Source organism: Kwoniella botswanensis, chromosome 3 (genome assembly GCF_036426115.1).
Source record: "Kwoniella botswanensis chromosome 3, complete sequence".
Classification (NCBI taxonomy): Eukaryota; Fungi; Basidiomycota; class Tremellomycetes; order Tremellales; family Cryptococcaceae; genus Kwoniella; species Kwoniella botswanensis.
The window spans coordinates 103,240-128,489 of NC_088601.1; the positions used below are offsets into that span (position 1 = coordinate 103,240).

Consider the following 25,250-nt stretch of genomic DNA (forward strand, 5'->3'; position numbering starts at 1 on the left):
CGTTTTCATTGATATATCTATATATACCGCTTGAAGATTATATACATACAAACACATCTTGTAACAAGCATCTGACATATGCATTATCTTAGTAGCAAGTAGGAGCATTTTGAATAACAAGCTGTCTTCGCATTTTTAACTAAGGATTTTATTGGATCTACTGCGTAGGGGACTAATCATCTAATTCTACGTGATCATACCTCATTATACCTGATGATACGATTATACCAATTCCATAAATATTGTCCTTTATAGATCACCTATTATCTACTCCCTAGTCTCTCCCTCTATCGTACTTTCACCCAATCCTTCCCCGAAACCACCTTCCACTACACCACACACCCCTTTTCTCAACTGGTCGTCTTCCTCATCCTTGTGCACTTCACTACTTTCGATCCAAAACGAGTTGATTAATGTGATCGTAGCTATGATTGCTGAGAATCCCCATACGACAGACAAAGAATGACTGTAAGATGCTAAAGCTAGTTCTCGGAGTGAGGGAGGTAAGAGACGAATGGCTGATTTGGAATGAAGGATCGCTGAGATGATCTGCGGTGATATAGAATAAATCAGTCTTTCATCTGTATCTGAATTTGGGTGCTTGGATGATGGATCTGACAATTACTTACCTCATTACCATTGTCGATCCCTTTGAACTGCTTCTTCAGATCACTTGCCAAAGCACCCAGTTGGACGGATCCACCTATACTGACTCCAAGAGTAGCTCCGAGACTTCGTGAAGTGTACATGAGAGCCGTAGCTTTAGGCTGTTGATCAAGTCAGCTTTCGATTTGTACAAAACCAGATACGGCTTGGGAAGCTCACCATGATCTTACTGTCTACACTTGAGATCAGAGCGACTATTCAATTACATTTTCTAGTCAGCCAAACTCGAAGCTTTCTATATCTATCTTCCGGGTTTCATTAACTCACCTAGTTGTACGCATAAGAAAGTCGAGTAACCCAGAACACAAGGTAGGACAGTAGCGTAGTAACTCCACCATGTCCACGTTGGATCCCACATAGCAGCGACGATGGATCCTACGATCGGAGGGAATAAAGCAATTGGACCGAGGTACTTCCACGAATGACCTGAGCGTATATACCTGTTGTCGAAATTTAGCGCTTTAGAAATCTTAAGGTGGACCTAAATGTATCACTCACTGTCCTGCTACCATCGATCCGGTCGCCAAACCCAACCCACCACATAATGACATGATCAGCCCAGCTTGTGCGGTAGACGTATTGACGATGACAGCGAAGTAAACGGGACTACATTCAAAGTCAGCTCGATCCTGGTAGAAAGTCTACAGGCCTGATCAATTTACATCTGATACATCTGTGAGAGCCAATCAAGTGAGTCAGTCAGTGGTATCGTGCTATCTACTAGCAGTCGTGACTTACAAAAGCCTGATTCCCAACACTTAAGAAGAAACCGGACGTGTTGATTGCAGCTATATGGCTAGACTTGAACAATTCCAACGGTACGACTGGTCTCTTTACCTGCGTTTCCGTATATATGAACAGACCGGTACTGATGACGGAGGTAAGTAGCATTCCCCATACGATGGGTGCCGACCAGGGTTCGAGGTATGAAGTGTGGAAGGAGAATCCCAACAGGAGCGTGGTGACCGAGGCGATCAGGAAGAAGGAACCTAGCCAATCGAGGGATGCCAAGCCGCTAAGTAGAGATTGATGGGTTGGTGGGATCGGTGGTGTAGGTAAGAAGATGGATACGATCACAGCGCAGAAGACGATGATGGGTAGTTGAACCCAGAAAGACCAATGCCAGCCGTATTTATCTGTAAGCCAACCTGCCAACGGTCCGCCTAACATCGACCCAGACCCGAAGATGGTCATCATGAGGCCTGAAAAGGGACTATTAATCAGATCATGCTGAAATGTAGCGAGATAAATCAGACAAGGTGAACATACCTTGGTAAAAACCTCTGTCCCTTAGTGGTACCAAGTCGGTTACAATCACACTAGAGACAGTCAACAATCCACCACCACCTAATCCAGCGAATATCCTAGCTCCAATCAAAGTATACATGTGATTCGACATGGCACACAGAATCGTCCCTATACCGAAGAATGCACATGCAGTGACCATTGCGAACGTGCGTCCTAAAGTTTCCATAAAAACCCCATATAGGGGTATCACTTGGAACGGATGATTAGATCGTCCATCAACCGCCGACTCTTTCGCACGAAGGTCGCAGTTGGTAAGACTCACCTGCTGTACTAGCTAGTGTAAAGCCACTTCCTAGATAAGCTGCCAGCTCAGCATGCTCGAACCAGCTTCCTATCTCCGGTGCCAAAGTGGGTATAGCAGTCGATTGAAAGGCAAATACGAAATTCGCTGACCATATCCCAGCACAAACGATACAAAACCTCGCTAAGCTGATGGAATCTTTCAATGGCGGTGATCGGAGAAGGGTCTCAGATGAGGATGAGTAGGTAGATACAGAGGAAGTACAACTTGGTGTGGGTGAGGGAGGGCGTAAGAGCAGTGGAGTCTGTTCATTGACAGGTGTTCCTATCTGGGATTGAGCACGTGAATGAGGTGGACGTGATCTGGTTCGGGAATGAGAGTGAGGCCGTGTATACGGAGTGGTCGTGATGATTATGGCTGACATGTTGACAGCGATGCTATACACAATTTTTATTATAGAGATGCAGTAGATGAGGAGGTGATGTACAAGTGCAATGTTGCCTGTTAGTTGTTTGTCATCATCGATAACTTGGGTGATGGATGATCCCACCCGAACCTTATCGGAGATCGCCGGTAGCGCTTGAAGGATGGGATAGCCGCAGATTGACAAACAGTCGTCGACAAATGCATACTGCAATTTACTCTCGGAACGCCGGTAATGTATATACAGACAGCTTTACCCTTTCTTAACTTCTGTAACTTTGGCTGGCTCTTCGCCTCCCTCGTGCCTCTCGTCTTTTTGTTCGGCCTTCTTTCCTTCCTCCTCCTTGCCAGACTCCCGTGCATTCTTCTTACCTTCCTCCTTCGCCTTCTTCGCCTCAAGAGCTTTAATCAGCTCGACCTTCTTCATCTCCTCTTTCCTCTTCCTCAACTTCTCCTCCTCCAAAGACGCCTTGGCGAGCTCAGCCAAAGCTTCCATCGCTTTGGACGCTTTCTCATTATATGTACCCCAAGGTCTCTGCAACCAGCTAATGATTCTATGCCTCTGCTCCCTTTGACTGGGTAGCATCGCTTCGTTGTACGTCTTAGGGCCGTAGACAGGCAGAGTAGCTACCCACTCCTCCTTCGTGAGAGGTCCGAAAGGTAAAGGTTTGGTAGGTGGTTCTTGTGCTTCTTGTTTAGCGAGGAACTCAAGATGCGCTGCCACTTTTTGTTTTTCCTTTTCGTATCGTTGTTGTTCGTATGATTTCCTGTTTGTCGGATGATTAGCTTTCTTCTCTTGTTGAGCCATCAACCATTTTTTGTTTTCAGTAGGGATCAACATTGAGATATCCTCCAGATCGTTATCCTTCAACTGCTCTCTCAGTAGGAAATCCCTCTTAGCTTGCATTTTCGTCATTGGACCGATAAACAACCTCTTCAGGAATGGGAAGACCTTCTCCAGCTCTTCATTGATCCTTTTTTCCTTCTCCAGCTCGATCTTCTTGTTCTCCTCGAACTTCTCTTTGGTAAGTGGACCATGGGCTTTGGGGAAAGCGATAGGAGCGAAACAATTAGGGAATTGATCCAAGCCTTTTTGAGCTTCTTGAACATTGTGCAGTTCTTTCTCCAACTTGTTGATCATCTCGTTGTGGTTCCAGTCGGCATCTTGACCTGGCAAGTACAAGTTGTTGACTTGTTCCCATCTCAATTTGGCGATGGTGTATTTCAGAGCATAGACATGGTGAGCTCGAAGCATCGCATAAGACGGTTCAGGTGGCTGAAGCTTGGGGCTTGCGTGGAGCGAGTTTCGCTTTGTGGTAATGGTGGTGGGAGATATAGGTGTAAGTGGTGGTGAAGCTAGTCCAGTCAGGAGAGCTGGATGGGAGAACATGGTAGCCGGTGCTTGAGCTGGGGTGGTGGTAGTTACGCAGGTCATGTTGTGTTGTGATTGTCTACCAGGTGAGGTGAGATCGGTGAATTACTTTCTATTTTATGCTGATTGATAAGTGGTTGTTTTTTAATGATTTTCGATAAGTGAGTCGGACTTGGGATGATGGTTGTTGATGACAATGATTTCTTCTGAAATTTTGACTCGATTCGATAGGTATATATACTTCATGATCCTGTGGTTAAACGATCACCTTTGTACCATATGAGCAAAGGTGAGGTCACGTACCCTCCTTTCGAAGGTGCCAAATGAGTTTAGAACACCGAAAGGATCGACAAGGACGCTGAGGTCTTTGGCATCCTTTGATTACATCGCTTCATACACTTCATGCAGGTAGCAGGAGGCTCAAGGGCGCTGTGACACACAGGTTTGACGTTACAGCCATATCAGTTTGATACGCACTTGAGTAGACAAAGACGAAATCGGGCAGTCCACTCGACAGCGCTTCATCGAAGGATAATACGCAGTCGCTAAAGCTGGCTTGAACCTTTGATGAGCATCCGAGGTTTACAAAATTTCAACCTTGTCTGGTAGATCAGCAGAACCGATATAGCTTGGAAACCAGAAGATCAGGAGAGGAGCATGATTCTTGACGTGAAGAGGACATTGGCGACCCCATGGGTTATCAAATTGGTCAGAAGCACGGAAGCTTGCCACGTCAGTCAAAATCAATGCCGGATCAATGCCTTGCGAGCCATACGGCCAGTCATCGAGCAAATCGGTTCCCTGTGTAGCTGGGTACGACGTAGCACAGATACTGTCTCGCTCTCCCGACTCGGGCTGTAGCCTTTCGGCTGAAAGCTCAAGTAAAGCCGCTTTGCTTCCCGCTCCACAATGGATCGATGGCAATGATGATTGTCATGGCGTGATTTTTAGGATGGTTACAATGAGTCGCCGTCCTGCCCTCAAGCACATGTTGCCGAAAATGAACAGAGATGCCTTCATTGGATACGCTTGTCCGGATCATCAATGGATCATACATGGATCTTACGGACCTCGTCCAACGCAATGAGCACGCCATCATCCGCTTAAGATTAAACGGTCAAACAGCATGGTGATCAAATTCTAAAACCCTTTTGACCCTACCTTCTTTGGCGCCACTAGTGCTTAATAACCTTAAACTTGCTTCGTCACAGATCTGAAGACTGTGATTGGAAAACATGAGTTGTGTACCGCATGGGCAGAATCGTTTGGAACCCTTGGAACCGCATGGTCACCACTACCATTGCGATCCCATTCCAACTTCTTCGCTGACCTTCACCAGGTTGCTTCCGCTTAATCTTTCCGAAGCAAACGGCACAACTCGTCTCTCAGAGCTAATTATGGAACAAGATTGCCCATTCTGCTCATTCGCATCTCCATCAAAATCATCAAACGCACATAACCTGCTTCATGAAAAACACCCTCGTTGATCACATCATTATCACACCATTCATCGACATGGATTTCTTTCAAGATGAAAGATGCAAAACCGGCGAGTGATCAGTATCAGTTCTGATCATTGACAGGTATAAAACCCTACTGAATGCGATGTCGAACGAAGATTGGTTTTTTCACTACGTTATATCGACTGACCGCAAACGGAATTAGGAGTTCAATTTTCAAGATGGACCAAGTCGCCATCCTGACTTCCACAGCGGGACAGGGACCTGTACCTCCCCTCGAAGGTAAAACGTCTGCCATTGACAAAGACACCAGACTACCCAATGACCAAGAAAAGGTGGCTGTTGGAAAGCCCGACGAATCGTTCTTACACGATGAAATTTCCGAAGAAGGTCATATAATCAGAACAGGTCGGGATGCCGCAGACCATCTTTTGTCAATCAGAGACGATGATGATCCATCTGTCACGTTCAGGAGTATGGTCTTGGGTACGATCATGGCTTGCTTCCAAGCTTCCATGACCCAAATCTACTTAGTGAGTCCCTTCACGGTTTCCTAAAGCAACCAAGCTGATACAAGTCATCCCTTTCTAGTTCAAACCCACCAATGTGACAATCAGTGGCTCTTTCATTGTCCTGATCCTATATTTCATCGGCAACGGTTGGGCAGCACTGTTACCCCGAGGTGATCACTTGGAAAAGAGGTGGCGAGACAAACATGGTACTGGATCCTTGCCGTTTTACGTTACATTTGCCAAATTCATCAATCCGTCCGCATTCGGCTTGAAGGAACACTCCATCGCGGCTATCACTGCTTCTGCAGCTTCGAATGGCGCCGCAAGTATCTCAGTGTTTACAGTTCAAAACCTGTTCTACGATGTCAAGTTGACAGCCACCACTGTCATCCTCAGGTAAGTCATGCTATATCCCACAAACTACATGTATCATACTGTAGTGAGCTGATCGCCCCACACAAATGTAGTACCTTGAGTATAGGACTATTCGGATATGGTCTGACAGGTATCTTACGACCCGTCACCGTATGGCACGTAGAAGCAGTTTATTGGACCAACATACCTACTGTCAAATCGTTACAAGCCCTGCATTGGGATACTGTGAAAAATTCAAAACCCCTTCGAGTATTTTGGTACTGTTTTGGCGGGATGTTCCTCTACGAGTTCTTCCCCGCGTACATTTTTCCATGGTTGAACTCGGTGTCAATCCCTTGTTTGGCTTCGATGAATGCGACTGGGGACAAGGCGGCTATCTTGACTAACTTGTTCGGTGGGTCGTTGAGTAACGAAGGTCTGGGAATCCTCAATATCAGTTTCGACTGGCAATATGTGAGTCTTTCACAAATGACACGATCAGAATCTACTCATCAATGGTCACTGATGGTCAACTTCTGCTGGATAGATCACTTCGGCAGCCACCTCCATGCCTCTGAAACTACAAGGTAACTACCTGATAGGTATCATCGCGTGCTGGATCGCATTCCTAGCGGTGTACTACAGTGACGCCTGGGGCGGTCGAAATCTTCCATTTCTGTCGACGTCTCTTCGAACTGCCGACGGTGGAAGATACGTTTCGACCAAGGTCTTCGTGGATGGGGTTCTTGATAAGCAGAAGCTGGCCGAATACGGTCTACCAAAAGTCACTTCCACTTATGTTTGGGCCATGATCCTTGGTAATGCAGCTGTGAGTGACCAAATCCTAACATGCTCGATACTCGTAATCAAGCTCATGCTGCTGGCATTTATTTTCCGTAGATTGGGGGGGTCATCATGCACTGTATCATTTTTTGGGGCAAAGATATTTGGACAGCGATCAAGAACAGCCGCAAAGGTGTATTCGATGATAGACACCACAGTGCCATGGAAAAATACAAAGAAGCGCCTTGGTATTGGTATCTTGCTATTTTGGTGGTCGCCTTCATCTTGGGCCTAGTTGTGGTCATCAAAGAAGATATCACATTATCCGTCGGGTCTTATGTCACTGCTTTGGTACTCGGGACCGTCATAGCACCGTTCAGTACAATCTTGTATTCGAGGTATGTCTTCTGTTATCCATAGTATCGCTCAGTAATCGAAGGCTGACTACAGTTGCAGATTTGGAAATGGTGTCGCGACCAACCAACTTATGAAAATGGTAGCGGGTCTCACATCGCCTGGAAGACCCATTGCAAATCTTTATTTCTCAGCTTGGTCTCATTCAGTCATCTCGCAGAGTTTGAATTTGGCTTGTGATCTTAAAATGGGAGAATATCGTGAGTGACATGGTTGTATGAAGTACCATTTTCTTTCGTTGGGATCCTGGACGCTAATCTGTTTCTTTTCACTCAGTCAAGGTTCCTCCTCGTGCCATGTGGTTGACCCAAATATACGGAACCGTCTTAGGAGTGAGTGCCACTTGCCCTCCTTTGGGAGTACTGTATGCGTTATTGTGACCTGTACACTGATAAGCGTACCATTCCAACAGGCTTTCATCAACTACGTCGTCATGATTTCCGTTGTAAACTCCCATCGAGATTTGTTAATCGATTCGAACTCGGGTTCTTCAACTTGGTCTCCCGCTTATTTTCAAAGTCTAAACACATCAGTGAGTGACGTCGTGATTTCCTGCCAGAGGTACGCATTTGTTGACTGCGTGTGCGCTTTTGAACGAAAAGGCTACCACCTGGGCTCTTGCCGATTACCTATATAACAAAAACGGACAATATTTCATTGTACCACTAGGTCTCGCCATTGGTGCTGCAGCAGTAATTCTTCATCGTATATTCGTTATTGTGAGTTCATCGCATCGCGAGTCCTCCATATGAATCAAGTATCATCCAAAGGGAACAATATTGATCCTAGTCATATCTTGGTGAAACAGTTCCTTCCTCAAATAGGCAGAGTATCAACCTCAGACCTGAACCTCCCTCAATTCTTCGCCTACGCAGGATACCTAGGATTCAACCAAACTCAATCATGTGTCATATTCAGTATCCTCTTTGCAGGCTTCTTCACTCAATACTACTTGAGAAACTACCGACCGCACTTTTTCAAGAATTACTCGTACCTTGTCACCGCCGCTTTTGACGGTGGGAGTCTGTTTGTCTTGTTTATTCTATCGTTTGCAGTGTTCGGTGCAGGCGGACCGAGTAAACCTTTTCCTACGTGGTGGGGCAATCCGGAAGGGAATGTGGATCATTGTCCGAATCTTGAGTAGTCGTAGGGACTGAGGACATCGAGACCCATAGCGTTGTTGATGGTAAGGGAGAATTCAGATATTACTTTATGGGAATGTGGACGCAGCCCAACCCCATGCATACGATACGCCACGCACTTGAACGATTCCTTGTTTGTTCTTGCCTCCATGTCCTCTAGTCTTCGCGCGGAACGTCCGGGTTCCTGAGTCCCTTAAAACCAGTGCCTGTACCGTCCCATCCATCGGGGTTGTTTACATGTTTACCAAGAACAAAAGATTATCAATTGTTCTTTTCATGTTCGGTTCCGGTTGACCCATACAAGGACATAGCTCAACTCAAGGTATGTGCTGGTGTTCCGTGGCGTTTGTTCACATGGACCTCTCTCTGGGCATGATGGTGGTGCAGTTTGTTAGAAACCAGGAGTCGGTATGTATATATATATAAGGCGAAGGTCAACAAGGGGATAGTACTCGAATGTCTTCTTCCACTTGCTCATAACACAAACTAACGATCTATCATGCGTCTCCCGATCATCTCTTTGTCATTGCTCACTCTGGTATATGCCTATCCGGCTCCTCTACCCACTCCTACAGCTACTGCTCTAGCTACGGAGGGATTGACCAACTCTGAAAGACTAGCTAAGGGATTGCCACTGAATAAACCAAAGTTGCTATTTGATCCAACGAGAATCAAGAGTGAGTGGAATCAGCTCTATTAAGCCAGACGAGGAAGGGGAGGAGCGAGAGGATTGCCGAATTTGAGATGGGCTGACTTGTCTTGGATAGCTATATTACCTAGGCAATCAAGTTTGACCCCTCCTGTTCAAGAGAATGACCCTTCGAACGTAATTACAAGTGCACCTTCATCCAGTTCGAGTTCGTCGTCATCATCATCATCATCATCATCATCATCAGGATCAGTAGATCCTTCGGTATCATCGTCGATTTTAGGATCTTCACCCATCAGTTCAAGTGAGAGTGCAAGTGCAAGTATCAGTGCTAGCTCTACATCTTCAAGTACTTCCACTTCAGCCTCAGCTTCGGAATCATCTTCGCCAACGCTAAAACCGTCGAACCCTATCGAAGCTGGACCAGTGGTGACTCAAGCAGTCCGAGCGAGCTACTACGATGCAAGTGCTCATACCAAACGAGATGGGACGAGTAGTGGTGATTTAGGCTATTTGTGGGGTCAATATGCAGGCAGTGGTGTATGGGCTTTGGTGAGTTTTACCTCTACTTTATGCTTGACTTTTATATATACTTCCACAGTGCATGGAGGAGGTTATAGCTAACGCGTATTGTTGGACTTGTTCTTTTCTTCTTCTTTTCCTGATAGACCGACAATTCAACTCTCGCTGCCAAATTCATTTTCCAACAAGATGCCTCTGGATCCAACAACAATATCCTAATCAACGATACGTTCTACAACCCGCAATATGATTTACCCCATTTAGGAGCCTCGTGGGAGAATTGGTCCGCATACATGAATTATGGATCTAGTAGTCCGAAGAACAACCTAGGTGGAGATGATGGAAAGTGAGTCAATCGATTTGAACGTCATTCCTTCTTGTACCGATCTCTGGACGGTTGATTCTCTTTAAAAATGACAAGGGAGAAATTAAAGCTGATATTCGTTGTGCTGTATATCCAGCTGTATAGGTCTCAGTAGAGTAGCCTACCACGCACCGGGATTCGATACGGCCCAATCGTCTATCTGGAACTCACCCTCTCTAGGAGGAGAGATGATATTCGAATGGACCAACCAAGATGGGACGGTCGTACAACCCAATTTCTACCTTATGCCTGAGGTGGGTTTCCCGAATATTAGGGTCGCTGTTAAAGGGGAAGATTGTGATTGGCCTGAGAGTCAGAGAATCAGGTTGTTCTATGGTGATTTATAGGGAGCTGAAAGGGGTCGATGATATGCTGTCATTACGATTGATGTTCAGAACTAACATGGGGAGAAATGACTTGGTGGGAAACTTGCTTTACTATTTCGGGCGCTTTGGTAATTCACAATGAATGATAATGGACATTCATATATTCATACTACTCGCATTAGATATTTGATACATTCGTTCAGATGAACTAATAACTCTTTTTATCAATGTGACATAAGATCACTTCGTGAACTAGCGATACAGTGGAAGATCCTCTTTGTCATGAGGTGATTGACTTGTTACCAAGGCAGTTCAAGTGGACCAGGTTGTTTGGTCCATTCTTTACCCAACACTTCTTCAGCATTACCGATTCCTCTAGGAAACGTCAAGACACGACTGTGAGTATTTAAAAAATAAGGAGATGATAGAATGCTCGACCTTGACTTACCTGGCTCCCACTGAAAAGCATCAAAAGGAAATTATATGAGCTTAAGCGTGTTGAAGCAAATTGGTCATCGATGGAATATGATCACTCACTTGGTGCCCAGAATTTACCAGACATGTCAACATTCAACTTCTCAGCAAATTCGACGAACGGTTCGGATGCTTCTTCGGGTGTCACAGCTATGGGACGGGTATCCAACAGCAAATGTGAGCACGGATAACACTGAACTGCAATGTGACGTTTACTCGCCTCCCATCTTATCGTAGAACTCTTCCATGCCGGCGTCTTTCGTCATTTCTACGTGGGTCGCATGACCATTCAGTCATCTTCCGTTCCACATATCGGACACCAGTCAGTCAAAGCGACTTACCAGTCTTCAAGAACCCAGGCTATATATGTGCACACAGATATAAACCAGTAAGCAACCCTTCTGGACAATAATTTAAGATTGATTTTGTTGAAGAGCTATATATCACACAACTTACATGAATCATAGCGATGCTGACACCTCTCTCTTTCAGATCGTAACTCAACAAGTGTCCTACCATGTTTCCAGCAGCTTTCGAACCGTGATGTCCGTACATCCCACCACCTTCACCTTGGGTACGTAGTGTGATGGATCCGGCTTCTGAAGTTAGAAGGATGATCTTGGCTTCGGGAGCAAGCGATGATGACATGAGTCTGTCAAAGAAATCGTAAAACAGAGGTGCAGTAAAGGGTTAGGAGCTACTTACAATGATTGAACTACGAATACCGGTGCGATGGCACAGATGGTGTACATTGCAATCTCATCTTTCCAATTGGCTTTTCCCATTTCCTAAAGAGTCCGAGCAAGGGATTAGTTATATCAATACTAGTCTTTTTCTTGTTGATCTAGTTGGTACTGGTGGGGAGTGAATGGTACAATTACTCACCTCAGGTTTCAATATCCCGCTGACATACACTACCAATCCCACAGCAGCACCTTGTAAACCCTCTACGATCTTGTCACCTACTCCCTCTTCCGACACATCTATATCTTCAATGACATGGACTCCTTTAGGGAACGTGAATGATTTCTCTTTATCGTCCATATAACCCCGTACTGTCGCGTACACATTCGTAACCCCTATGAGATCTGAGTACTTCTTGACGAGCGCTAGACCAAGTCCTTTCGAGGCTCCTACGATCAAAGCTGTTTGAGGCTAGTCGAATCATAGATTAATCAGCGACCTCATCGGTGTGTGAGGTTTTATCACTTAGGGCACTTACTGGCATTTTCTCTGGTGATTTCTGTCTGTTATTAGGTTTGATTATGTGATGGTTTCTGATTTACTTGGCCACTTATCCTTATATACTATATATACTAGAGTAGAGTATCCACCAGCGATGATGTCAGTAGACGTCGTTATCATCTTAGCCTGAACATTCCTCATCTCCTCTCAGAGTGGGGCACCTCATCCATCGAACAGTGGAAGTGGAGGTATTGTTCTGTAATGCGGAATCGCTGTCTACAGCATGCAGCATCGAAAACCATACGAATTGGTGTAATGAGGAAAAGGCAGTTGACGAGATTCGCAACCGCAGACAATGTACTATGATGAATGTATGTTGCATGATTTCATTGGGTTTACTCATTTATTGAATTTATGTGTTTATCAAGAGCTACTTCTTCCGTCTACATTATCGCTGTTTCCCCTTTATGTATACTGTCAAAACACTTATCGACCCTGGGTGTTTCCTATACCTTTGACGGCTCCGGCACCTCGACCGGCGTTCAAGGTGAGTTTGTAGGAATGCGAGTAATCACCCTTGTGGATCTTTCCTTCTCTAAGAATGATTTCGATGGCGTCTCTGCAATGTGAAGAAGCGAATCAGTGTGATGCAACTCAATTGGGATCAAGCATATATGCCGAGTGACCGAGTGATGTATATGAAATACCAAAACTCACTCGGCATGCTTGTTCTTGTCACCTCCGAAGAAAACGTTTTGGATCTCTTGCTTGGAGACTTCACCGAGGTTACCGGTGTGGCCGACTGAGGTGGAAGTTTTCAACTGGATCAAAGTAAACAAAGATTAGCTTTTTCCAGCAGGATAGTCTGTGAGTGTCCAGCTGAAGGAAACAAGGAGGATCACAGAGAGAACCACTTACAACAGCGAAATTACCGACAAATCGGGAGAGGGCAATATCGGTGGCACCAGCTTTCCATCGTTCGTACTACAACCAGAGATACTGAAGTCAGCTTTGAACAGCTGATGACTATCAGGCATGAAGCAGCCGATATATCCGCAGGATAATTGATATTTCGGATCCGAGGGTCCACCCCCCTAGACTAGGTATTGCTGTGAAGTATCTTTTCGGATCCGAGCTACCACACCAGATGTGCTTGCATGGAGGTTAACTCACCTCGGCAACATCATCGACGAATACGAGGAATTCCTCTTGAGAGTTCCTGCGATGAGATTGGCAAGGTCAGTAAATAGTCCAAGGAGAGAGATGGCATGACGGGTTGAGCGAGAGTGTGGTGAAGGAGGGACGCTCAGTAGACCAGGTGTATCCCAAGATAAAGAGGTATGATAGAGGAGTGTGTGAGGTTAACCAAGTCATGTGGCATATCAAGCGAAAGGGAAGCAGGTGGCATATCGACCTCTTGAAAGGTATTCAAGCGACATGAAGAAACAGTCAAACTCACTCGGGAGACCAGATGACAGCGGTAGCAGACATTGTTGATGGGTGTTCTAATTTAGATCAATGGGTAGGTAGTTGAGTTGATGCGTTAGTTGTTATGTTGTCGTTTGTTGTTTATATGGTATATGAGGGAAGAAAGGAATGAAGGTAGAGTTAAACGATGGATGGTATATATACCACCTGGTAGTGTGATGATTCCACCCAATTCCATGTCGACTGAACAGAGCTATACGTCATTTGTTCAACATCCAAGGAACCGTGCCACGTTACTCCTTACCATACGATCATAACACCGGGAATGTGGCACTCCGATCGATGGATCGGATGCAGTGTTTTGTCTTGGCGTGCGTGGCCTTTGACCTTCGGACATGGCCACTTGGTAGTGGGTAGTGAGTGTTGAGTGCTTACGAAGGCATAGATAGACATGCGACAGTCTAAAACACAACTGTCACATACATGATACATCCTTTATCGCCTCATCTTCACTCTACTATACATCAAACTCAGGAGACAAACCTATCGACCGTCAGATACTGGCTTATCGGAGGGTACAGCGGGTCATCGCTCTACAACGTATACCGCAGCAGGGCTTATAGCCCATCTAAGAGGGTAACATCGATTGGTGAGAAGGACTGGTAGATCAACATCCCCTAATAACATTGGTAGCTCAACGACAGTTCGAATCGTGAGTATCGTCATATATGACAGTCGTATCTCCTTCAACCCTTTCCGACCCCTCATCCTATATATGATTATGAATAGAAGTCGCTACGATCTGTCGCTTTCCTTCATCTGTACTCTGTGCAATGTCGGATAAGAACAATCATACATTGTGCGAACACTTCATGCACCACCCTCTGATATTCACCCTCTCCAAACCTGATTCATTCAATATCATATTGGCTAGGAACATAGGCTGACAACTCATTCTAGCTTACGATGTCACGTTACGCCCCCGTCTCCTCTTCCTCTGACCAGACCCCACCCGCCACCCCCTCCCGACGAACATCCTTCCATTCCATCCGATCATTCCGACTGACTCCCAATCGCAATCATACGAGGGGAGGTATACCCGATCCAGATGAGATGGACGCAGCGTTCGATGGGCCAGATGGAGAAGGTGAAGATGATACGGAGAATCACGGGTTGTTAGGCAGAGATCGTACGCTCAATGCTGCGAGTGGCAGGGATGAGAGAATGCCGGGTGACTATGATTTTGAGAGAGATTATGTGAGCTGTTTTCAAACCACACTACTCATATTGAATAATATGTACTGATGTTCATTAATTTTAGACCCTTCCACCATCCTCACCCCCACCATTCCAACCTTATTCATCGCATAATCCCGCACCGGGCAATACGAACGGTATCATCCCCACCGCACCCACCTATCACCCAACACCACCACAGCGAAGACATTTCTTAGGTGGATTGTTACCTTCCTCCTTTCTTCCGCGTCATGCCCCGAATGGTTCTCCAGCGTCTAGGATAATGGGTGCGGGATCATCTGGAGTATTTGGAAATTTAGCTGCGAGACCGGATACGACAAATCAGAATGGTAATAGGGATGAAGGCGATTATGTACCGGAGGATGAACAGAAGGAGGGTCCACCTGTAAGTGAAGTCGGATCCATCTCACCCAATTGTCATGATTGCTGATCGTTACGATGCATATAGTCATATCAAGCTGCTCTCAGAGACGCTGTACCTCCGTACTGGGATACGACTGTCGTCTTACCGTCTTCGTCGTCACCCTTTGGACCGTTGTCGAGCTCGGTGAGCGGTGATGAGATTCTCATAGATGGTATGCCCGGTGGTAACTTCTTTGGCTTTTTCTGGAATAGTCAGTAAAGCTTTTTCTTCGTGACAACCTGTCTTTTATCACATCACTCATGCTGATTATTGCTGTTTCCAGTGATCGTATCATTCTCCTTCCAATTTGTCGGTTTCCTCCTCACTTACGTCCTCCATACAACTCATGCCGCCAAATACGGTTCTCGTGTCGGTCTTGGTATGACCCTCATCTCCATTGGTCTCAACCTCCGTTCGAAAGCTGAAGATCTGATCAACACCGGACGATTCCCCTCCGATCCATCCGATCCTGATCCGCCTGCCGGCACACCCTCAGTCGCAGACGAAGATGCCCTAGCTGAAAATGCCATTGAGGCTATCTGGGGACCAGGTGGACCATGGCCTTACCCCGTTCACGAACCTAACGAACCCGATGGACCGATCACGATATTGCACAATACCCAGGAAGCTGAAACTTGGGCTCATCGACATAATATGACTCTAGCTGGATTTATGGGATTACCCAATGCCGAAGATGTAGGAAGGGCCAATGAGTATTTCAGTTTCTTGATGATGTCCATCGGATGGTTCATCGTCTTGACTAGTTTGGGTGGATGGTGGAGAGTGAAAAGGTTTGAAAGAGGTTTGAAGAATGCTCAGAGGGAGAGGGAGGCTGCTCAAGCTGCTGCGAACAACAATAGGAATAATTCGGATGGGAGTACGACGGAACAAGTTGGAGAAGAAGAGAATTTGGAAACTATCACTACTTCTCCTACACGCAATGAAGAACCCCGACCGACAGAGATTAGGTATTATACTGCGCCGATCACGCAGGCATGGCAAGGTGTTAGAGTTCTCCAGAGAGGTTTCTTAGGTATGAATGGAAGACCCCTGGGAGGTAGAAATAGGAATGGACATACGCCGTTGAATCAGGATGATCCGGATGGAGACCTTCATGATGAACACGAATTATTGGATGCTCAAGGGTTTGGTCTCGGTCCGATGGCTCATGATGACGCAGCGAGAGGAGACGACTATCCTGGAAGAGAAAGGAGGAATAATGGTGGATTATGGGGTGTATAGACTATAGATTGATTTTGTGCGTTGGGTTGTAGTATTTATAGCTTATCATGTGGGTATGGGCTCTTGATTCATACGTTTCTTCTCTTCTCAGTGATATTAGATATCCAACATGTCATTCGTGTACATGCTACCACTTTATGCCACCGTGTTATCCCATGCATGTCATTCAACGGCATCAGGTACGCATTGATCACCCTCCCCACGTGTTTTAGGATGTGGAGTCTCCACATGTACGAGGCTGTGTGAAACGGGTCAAAGTGAATTGAAACATGTAGAGTGCATCTATCTATACCACGAGAACAAAGACATAGCACATCTAACGCGTTCTCCTTTCACTCGCTACCAGATCACATACGATGACTTACGAATGACTAAGAACAGCAAATGACAGACGACTGACGATCTCATACGGGAGACAAGTAGCAAGTCAACATGCCGCTTTCAAGACTGCAGCTAGCAGCTGCGTTGATGGGTGAGTGACAGTCCACCGGCGCTATGACATGGTTGCTTTATATACGATTGCATACTGACTGTCAACCGTGTCTTTAGAGTATGACAATGACTCTGACCTAGCTTCACCATCTTCCAATACCGAGATAACCTACAGGGATCATCGACAATCAGCTATCTTCCAACCCTATCAAGCTGCCCAAGCTGCCGCACGACGACATCAGATCCTATCGCAACCACCTCCCTCACTTCCTTCTCCACTCGAGTCTTCCTTCGCTCTCAATCGAGAGAATCAAAATCGAAATCAAACGGATAGTAATGAAGAAGGAGAAGTCGTGTATGACGAGAAGAGTAGACCTAAAAGTCAGAATCAATCGTTTAGACAAAGTACGATAAGTGATTGGAATGTCACAACCACCCCTGGATTCAAATCTATCAACCTACCGAATAACAATGATCTAGATAGACAAGAGGAGTTTGTGGATGAAGGAGAAGGAGATGATCTGGGTGATGTTGACGTAGCAAGATGGGGATTGCCTTCACATCTTGTAATCAACGATGAACCGGCTAGTAGAAAGAAGCCTGAGAACACAAGCAGGGTAACTGTCAATTCGATCGTTCCACAATCTATCCCTTCACCTATCAGATCGAGAGTGAAGTCAATACATGTTCAAGATATCTTGGATGATACGGATCTACATCAACAGGTTATGGCTCAGTCAGGCTATAACAATAATCAACCTCAAGAGAAAGAAAGGAGAAGAAATCATTCGTACGATTTCACTTCGAATGCATTAGCTAGTGCTGCCAGAGTACGTGATATGGTTGAGAATAGAGAAGCCGCCGCTGCTAGACCATCAACTGTGATGGGTAAACATCGAAATGACCTCATGGGATCAGGAAATGATACGAATACGAGAAGAAGACAAATTAGTGATCCCCGAATGATACCTCTACCAGCTACTCCTGGATCGTTATTTGATACTCGACCTTTGTCAAGAGGATGGACTTCGCCTGCACCTGGGAAGATGGATGATGAGTTGCAAAACTTGGATTTGGAGCATGAAGCTGCAGGGGGAACGGAGGAATCGTTGCCTAATCCATTCGCTTTACCTGCTCCGCCGCCTGAATTGGGATCTAGGTTCGATCCGAAAGTATTACAGAGCCAACGTCAATCAATTGATGATCAGAACCAACGTAGATCGTATAGTATATCATCAGAGCAGAGACCACAGCCTTATTCTGCTAGATCAAGATCATCGTTCTACGAAGTGACTTCCCCCACTGAACCTCATTCTGGACCCGATGAGGGACCTTTGACTAGTCCGCCACCTATATCACGTATAAAAGATCCAGAGCGTGTCTGGGAAGACATACCTACGCCTGAACAGTTCGGTAGACCCTTGATGCCTAAACGGTACTCCACTTCTGCGAAATTACAACTCAACAGATTATCCATGTTACGACCCAAGACACTCATCATGCCTTCTTTACTTGCTAATCAGCGTCCGCCCGAGCCGAGACAAATCAAATTACCTGAGGGATATACATTGGGTGAAAAACCATTACCTGCCGGAGCGAAGACTGAAGGTGAAAGACCAAGGTCATCTTATCACCCTTTGAGTTTGTCTCAGAAGACGTTTAGAAGCTCGTTGATGGTCAATGGATTGAGAGATGAGGAATTTGTAGGAGGGACGGAGAATGAAGGGGAGATGGGGTTGAGACAAAGAGAATTGGATGAAGGTGCCATAGAGAGAAGACCTGGTAAATTGTATGGAAGGAGTTTGATGGATGAGTTGGAAGCTAGAAAGATGGCTCAAAAGGGGAAACAGAGGTGAGTGAGGTTTCTTACCTACATCCCTGATCATCTCCCTGTTTGCCACTTCTTACAGACTAACACTGACGATTTTTACTACTCCAGAATATTCGCAGGCGACTCACGTCCTGCGATGATGGCTCGATCAACAATGTATGACCCACCTACCATCTCATTCTCCCCAACCTCACCTCCTCAACCAGGCTCAGCCGACAGACCTCACTCCATGCACCACCCCGGAGGAGGTGCAGGTCGTGCACCGCTCTTATCATTCGACTCGAACGGTGAGATACATCCTACCTCGCCTAACAATCTCGGCGTACCCGATCCACAAGGTAGGATCGCCAAATCGAAATCTGTCTTCGGGGTAGATCAACTGTGGGAAAAGGAAATGGCCAAATTGAAGATCATCCAAGAAGAGGAAAAGAGAGCTGCCGAATTTAGAAGGAAAATGGAAGAAGAGAAAAAGATGAAGAGGAAATCGAAGAAATTGAAAGGAAAAGGTAAAAATAGAGAGAGTTTCGTACCGCCGCCGCCTCTGGATATCCCCAAAGATACTTCGACGGAGGATGTTTTGGGTATATCACCTATTCATAGAGCATCGGATTTACCGCCTGCTCTTCAGTATAGTCCGGAGAAAGCTACTGCTCAACGACCAGAGCATGAGCGTGATAACGAAGAGGAGGACAATGAAAATGAAGAAAGACGTAAATTGTCTTTGGGTAGTCTGTTCAGTCCGGCTTCGGATGATGAAAACGCCTCTGAGTCAGGACCTGCTCCACATGATTTCGCTCAGACGCTGAATCCACTTGCGCAAAATACTGGAGAACCAGATTCGGACGAAGATTCAGAAGAAGATGTACCATTATCTCAACTGGCTCCTGCAAATGCCAAAAGTAGACAATCTGTCTTTTCTGCCAGTGGTTCAGGTAGACAAGTCCGAACGGAGGTGGAGAGTGAATCGGATTCAGATGAAGATGTACCTTTATCGAAATTACCTATCGCACCTCGATCACCATCCATTACCACACGCGTGACAAAACCATTAGGAACATCTTTAGGATTGAATTTACGTTCTTCATCATCATCCATGTCGATACCTGGTGTGACCAACAGTAGTCGATCCCCTCTATCGGCTGAAGTAGATGACGAACAAGCTGAAGATGATTTACCACTTGCCGTTCGACAGGCCAAATCAAAAGGTCTCAAACCTATTACCAAAGCTGAGATTATAGAAGATGATTTACCGTTGGGGTACAAACATGCTGAGAAAGCTCAAGCGCAAATGGCTCAGAGGCAATTCGAACAGGATCAAGAGAATAGTAGGAATTCAATGATGAGTTTTGGTAATGGTCCGTATCATGGTCAAGCTCAATCGTGGATGGGTTACCCACAGATGCAAATGCAGATGCCAATGGGACCATATGGTGGGATGGGAATGGGGATGGGGTATAATCCGAATATGTCAATGCCTAATTTAGGTATGGGCATGAACATGAACATGGCAATGGGAATAGGATTCAACCCTTATCAAATGCCTCCGATGGGTATGGACATGGGTATGAATATGAACGATTTCGATCCTGCCATGAATGGTAATAATCCAGGAGAAGCTATAGATTCATGGAGGAAAGATGTTGCATTGGCGCCTGTGCCGACGGGGGATAGTAGTAGGTTGAGTGGGGCTGGGAGTATAAGGACGTAGTTAGGGAAGGGGGAAAGGATGAAATGATGTACATTATAGTAATTACGATCTATCTCGTCTTTGTTTTTCCTATTGCATTTGTACATGTGTATATATTATATGATAATCATGACTAGCTGCACCATGAATCCCACATCGTTTACGAGTATGCGTTGGATACCTCCACGATTACGATTTTTAGCTTGGTACGGTGCAGTGAGTGAGTATTGTTGTATTTTCTGTCATGTGGAGACCCCACATCCGATCCACCTGAGAAATCAATCGCGATCTCATCTCGTCTGATCGATCATCACCATACATCTATCCCCTTACTCTTTCATCTCTTCCGTAACAACTGATTATCAGTACTCGTATATATACTCTTGTCTTCAGAGAAGTACAAGAAGTATGGTCCCTTGTTCAGTCCACAAGTTTGTGTAATTTGATACCCACTCTTTCCGATCCACTTCATCTCATAAAGGACGTTTTGCCACCCATTTATACACTTCTTGACTATTGAATTACAAGTTTCTACATTTCACGATTGATGAATCGCATCAACTTGGATATAGAAGAAGAGTTTGATCCTTCTTTACTTGGCTTGCAAATAGCAAACCACATTTCAACGGCATCGCCAGGATCTCAAGCTGAAGTTCGAGAGGAGCTCTTGCAGGATGGTGTTCAGATTGATCGATTAGACAGACATAAGATCGGTAAGCGCATTCATATTTATATACTCCGTCATGCTGTTTATGTTCTTCGTGAATATCTCCCAAACATTACCCTGTCACACGATTGATGATTGGGGACTGATATTCAGCTTTTCGCAACATAGGCAACGACCGATCTCATCCCGTTCATAACAACCCCAATCCCCAATCTCAGAATCAGAATGTCAGGAAACATACAGCTCTAGAGTTATTACGAGCTATAAGCGAATCGTACATACCCGTCAGTTCGCATAATACAGCATCATCATCATCATCATCATCATCATCACCCCCTATCATCGCTGCAAATGGAAACGAAGTTCATGGCAAAATTCACAATGTTTCTCCACTTATCAGCGGTATCAGCCATGAAGAACCGATAGCTCGAGATTTTGTTGATGAAGTCAATTGTCCGCCACCTCATTTAGTCAACGGGGTCTACAACACATCTTGGGCAGATGATCGGCACAGCGGCCATGGCGAACAACAGTCAATATCTTCGGAAATAGAGCAAGTAGATTCTTGTCTGTCTACAATCATCAGCTCAGGAGATACAGCATCGTATGAGGAGCCAGATATGAAACCTCGTTCGTACGTCAAGATCATCCGTGCGAGAATACCGGGTAGTAAGCGATATCGACAAGCCATAAGGGTATACCGACCACCTCCGGCGTCAACTTCCATCGACGATACGACCATCGATCCTTCAATCGCATCTGCTCTGGTTCCAGAACCAGAAATAGAGTCAGAGATGCATTCACAATTCCAAAAGGACATTTATCATACATTTGGTAAAGACCTGATTGACAAGATCGTTCATCAATCTAAATTGAATTCGACAAGTGGAGCAACATTCCCATCGATATTAAGAGATCTATTCCCCTCTCTTTCGGATGTACATACCACCCTGAAGATCGTTAATCATATGAGAAGACAAGTGGATCTACCAATCTTAGAATTTAGACGAATGAACAGAATAGAATTGAGGAAACTTATAGCTAAAATGAGAGAAGGATTGTTTATCGATCTGGTATCAGCTCTGATCTTACCTTTAGCTCAGGATAATCCGAGAAAAGCTGGAGAAGGGAAGGGGACGGATACTGAATTCGCAACTACGGATGAAGAGAAAGTCAAAGTAACTCTCACACCGACAAACTTGAAAATTATGGAAAAGAAATTACCTAAAGTCTTTCCTGGCGAGAAGAGCTTGATTAAGAGTTTTCTCAGCGAGGATTATAAATATGCTTACGGTGAGAATATGGGACATGTAATCTGGCAGGGCGGGATCGGGAAGGTTAGGGGGAAAGGTGAAGGGGGCTTTAGAGGCAAAGAGGATATTGAGGGGGATACGCATATCTATGTGGATCAGTGGGTTGCTTACTGTCTGGACTTCACCTCGATGTATCCTGGCTAAATCTTAAACCTCTCAGCTCGAATATCCTGCATGGTCTCCTACAACACCTCTACGCTAATCCGTCTGACGCCCTACCACCTCGACATTTACGCACCCTATCTCTCCCTGCTTTATCACTCTTACTTCGAAGAGGAAGATACACTCCACCTGGATCACTGCATCTTGTAGCTTCATCGCCTCTACAGCAGAACCTAGATGTGTTGGTCAGACTAGGATGGGAAATATCAGTGTTGAAACGGGTGGAACTGTACGAAGATGAAATCGAGGATTCCACCTCGGTTAAGATAATCAATAAGGCGCAAACTAAATTACCCACAGCAACTTTAACGGGTAATGCTGGATTGGGAGGAGGGGTGAGAAGGTATAAGGAACAAGGTGTAGATGAGATCCTACATTTGAAGATACTACAAATTCTCAACGAGAAGGGTATGACCCCTAATAAATCCGCGAAAGCAACGAATACGAATACTCTGGTGTTAGCTACTGGCGATGCGAGAGGAGGTCAATTCAATAAAGATGGATTCCCAGGTGCCGTAAGGGAAGCGATCAAGAGAGGATGGAATGTTGAATTGTGGTCTTTCACTTCGGGTGAGCATTCGTCATCCGTCGTTCACCACCCAATATTATCCAGTATATTCTAGAACATAGTGTGCATATATGCTGATGTTACTGAATACGTCTTCTTTGCCACATCATAGGTTTGTCGAGAGCGTGGAAGGATATTGCTAGAAGGGAAAGATGGTATGAAATGGGTAAATTCACCATTTGGGCGTTGGATGATTGGGCGGAACAGTTAGTGGAAGTTGGCGAAGAAGATTATTATTGATCGGTGATCAATGATGAAGTATGCATGTACTATGAAAGTGGGGTGGAACAAAGACCAAACGCTAGGGGAGATCGGGTCGGAACTAGCGTAGTGTGTCCACGTAGACGATGAACTGATGAGACTTTTTGGGCTCAAGCAATGCTTCTGAGTTAAGTCTAGGCTCACCAGCCACGATCTTTCCGCGTATCTTGTTCGTGCAAGGATCAAATATTAAGACACTCACTCAAACCATCGAATTTCGTTTTTTGTTTCGATGTTTGCATCAGGTGCCTGGGACATTCCATCACTCCACTCCATACCATGATTTAGATCAGGATGTGTAGTGAGATCGGGATGTGTTTGTGTGGCATCGGCATGACCTTTTCGCCTCGCTTCCTTTTATAGTAGACGTTGAAAAGTCGATGGATAATCAAACAGAAGGAATAAAGATACCCGTCTTCGTCCCGGCTTCGCTGTACAGATCCTCCCTGAGCTGATACTTGTTGTTCCGCTTAAGATGAAGAATCATCAGAAAATGGTGTTCAAGATGGGTACATAAGTTCATCAAACTCAAATATAAAATCAAGGGCGCTTAGTGCTTGTTATGTAAACATACATCATCAAAGGATGCTGGAAATGACTTTGTACCATACTGAACATCATTCTCGCAGTGAACCTTCTGAAGACTGAAGGTACAGGAACATATCTTGATACCTATGAGGATGAAGGCGGAGATACGCAAAGAGCTTAGTTCGTGTTTGTTTAACAATATCCTGCTACAACTCCGTTAGTCTCTTGGTAGGTCCAGTCTCTGATCTTCTGGTCTTCTGGTCTTCTGGTCTCTCGGTCTGGATGTTTGCTTACCACGACAAAAAGAAGTTTTTACACATGACCACCCTTTCTATCTTGTTCAGAATTATTAATGACTATGAATGCGCCTTGAGCTATTGATATTCTTGAGATTCTAGTAAACCAAATGCACAATATGTATAAATACGAAATCGATCTCCATGGAAGATCATTATGAGGACGATTGGCCTTTCCGAACGTCGATACTAGCTTAGATAGTACTGGCTCGACCATCATACCATCCAATACAATCAATCGGAAAGAGCTTGCTCGTCGATTCGTCATGACTGTCAAAGGCTCTTCGTGGCAAATCGTCAATAACCATCAAACTGATCTTTGTGAAGGAGATGATGATGGAAATAATAAAGATAGTGAGTCTACCACGCCGTCTTCTTCTCTCCCTTCGTCGACACTCTCTCCTGCCACTGTACGACTGTCTCGAGTCTTTTGTACCCTTGTCCATATGATATGAAGTCTCTTTCTTTTGGAAGTGAAGTCGAACTGTGATGCGCTGACTGGAAATTCACCAACAATGCATCTGTCAGAACCATGCCACTGGCTTACCAATGTTGATGACTCTCAATACTGCTACTACTGCGACAGAGACAAACCGGATGACTACGAGGATCCCTAAATCCTAATCCAATTTCGATGCTGAACCACAATACCAAACCATTCTTCAGTCATCATCATGACAAGGGGAGATTCTCTTCATTGGCGGAACTCACAGTAGACTCATATTGCTATTTGGTATTGACAATGTACTATAGATCCTTGTATGTATGCCAATAGATACAGCATGTGTCTGAATCAAAGTGCAGGATGTGGCAATACCTTCATTAGCGTGAAGTTCAGACATCTAGTCATTACTCATCATGATTTGAATTTCGGATACCTAGCTATGCTCATGTGTATTCGTTTGAGGAGTTACTGTACAAAGGGAATAGCAGTCCGGCTGTTTGCGGTGCGCTACTGTGTATGAATAACTCGGTAAGTC

At 45.2% G+C, this 25,250-nt stretch overlaps 9 protein-coding genes across 9 annotated transcripts; 5 read left to right on the forward strand and 4 right to left on the reverse strand.

Moving 5' to 3' along the window:
• Positions 1-267: 267 nt before the first annotated feature.
• Positions 268-2,639, reverse strand: L199_007911 (uncharacterized protein; the record flags this gene model as incomplete). The annotated part of the gene is made up of 9 exons (XM_064893597.1): positions 268-549; positions 630-767; positions 826-860; positions 934-1,106; positions 1,165-1,272; positions 1,329-1,339; positions 1,405-1,868; positions 1,936-2,163; positions 2,237-2,639. 9 exons carry the CDS (start codon positions 2,637-2,639, stop codon positions 268-270), a joined length of 1,842 nt encoding a protein of 613 aa, XP_064749669.1.
• Positions 2,640-2,891: 252 nt separating this feature from the next.
• Positions 2,892-4,073, reverse strand: L199_007912 (uncharacterized protein; the record flags this gene model as incomplete). The annotated part of the gene is made up of 1 exon (XM_064893598.1): positions 2,892-4,073. One exon carries the CDS (start codon positions 4,071-4,073, stop codon positions 2,892-2,894), a length of 1,182 nt encoding a protein of 393 aa, XP_064749670.1.
• Positions 4,074-5,691: 1,618 nt separating this feature from the next.
• Positions 5,692-8,677, forward strand: L199_007913 (uncharacterized protein; the record flags this gene model as incomplete). Its single annotated transcript, XM_064893599.1, has 10 exons — positions 5,692-6,003; positions 6,062-6,378; positions 6,450-6,810; positions 6,884-7,165; positions 7,237-7,517; positions 7,576-7,733; positions 7,810-7,865; positions 7,946-8,065; positions 8,136-8,252; positions 8,342-8,677. 10 exons carry the CDS (start codon positions 5,692-5,694, stop codon positions 8,675-8,677), a joined length of 2,340 nt encoding a protein of 779 aa, XP_064749671.1.
• Positions 8,678-9,174: 497 nt separating this feature from the next.
• L199_007914 (uncharacterized protein) lies at positions 9,175-10,557 on the forward strand (the record flags this gene model as incomplete). The annotated part of the gene is made up of 4 exons (XM_064893600.1): positions 9,175-9,352; positions 9,443-9,876; positions 9,993-10,192; positions 10,308-10,557. 4 exons carry the CDS (start codon positions 9,175-9,177, stop codon positions 10,555-10,557), a joined length of 1,062 nt encoding a protein of 353 aa, XP_064749672.1.
• A 278-nt stretch (positions 10,558-10,835) lies between these two features.
• Positions 10,836-12,238, reverse strand: L199_007915 (uncharacterized protein; the record flags this gene model as incomplete). The annotated part of the gene is made up of 9 exons (XM_064893601.1): positions 10,836-10,911; positions 10,985-10,994; positions 11,074-11,160; positions 11,231-11,278; positions 11,352-11,370; positions 11,467-11,662; positions 11,716-11,798; positions 11,896-12,165; positions 12,233-12,238. The coding sequence occupies 9 exons, from the start codon at positions 12,236-12,238 to the stop codon at positions 10,836-10,838; spliced, it is 795 nt and encodes a 264-aa protein (XP_064749673.1).
• A 443-nt stretch (positions 12,239-12,681) lies between these two features.
• L199_007916 (uncharacterized protein) lies at positions 12,682-13,686 on the reverse strand (the record flags this gene model as incomplete). The annotated part of the gene is made up of 5 exons (XM_064893602.1): positions 12,682-12,814; positions 12,913-13,016; positions 13,114-13,179; positions 13,369-13,414; positions 13,655-13,686. 5 exons carry the CDS (start codon positions 13,684-13,686, stop codon positions 12,682-12,684), a joined length of 381 nt encoding a protein of 126 aa, XP_064749674.1.
• Positions 13,687-14,589: 903 nt separating this feature from the next.
• Positions 14,590-16,525, forward strand: L199_007917 (uncharacterized protein; the record flags this gene model as incomplete). Its single annotated transcript, XM_064893603.1, has 4 exons — positions 14,590-14,880; positions 14,945-15,265; positions 15,329-15,494; positions 15,567-16,525. The coding sequence occupies 4 exons, from the start codon at positions 14,590-14,592 to the stop codon at positions 16,523-16,525; spliced, it is 1,737 nt and encodes a 578-aa protein (XP_064749675.1).
• A 432-nt stretch (positions 16,526-16,957) lies between these two features.
• L199_007918 (uncharacterized protein) lies at positions 16,958-20,496 on the forward strand (the record flags this gene model as incomplete). Its single annotated transcript, XM_064893604.1, has 3 exons — positions 16,958-16,997; positions 17,075-18,809; positions 18,897-20,496. The coding sequence occupies 3 exons, from the start codon at positions 16,958-16,960 to the stop codon at positions 20,494-20,496; spliced, it is 3,375 nt and encodes a 1,124-aa protein (XP_064749676.1).
• Positions 20,497-21,022: 526 nt separating this feature from the next.
• Positions 21,023-23,425, forward strand: L199_007919 (uncharacterized protein; the record flags this gene model as incomplete). Its single annotated transcript, XM_064893605.1, has 4 exons — positions 21,023-21,188; positions 21,311-22,553; positions 22,616-23,187; positions 23,298-23,425. 4 exons carry the CDS (start codon positions 21,023-21,025, stop codon positions 23,423-23,425), a joined length of 2,109 nt encoding a protein of 702 aa, XP_064749677.1.
• Between the last annotated feature and the right edge of the window lie 1,825 nt (positions 23,426-25,250).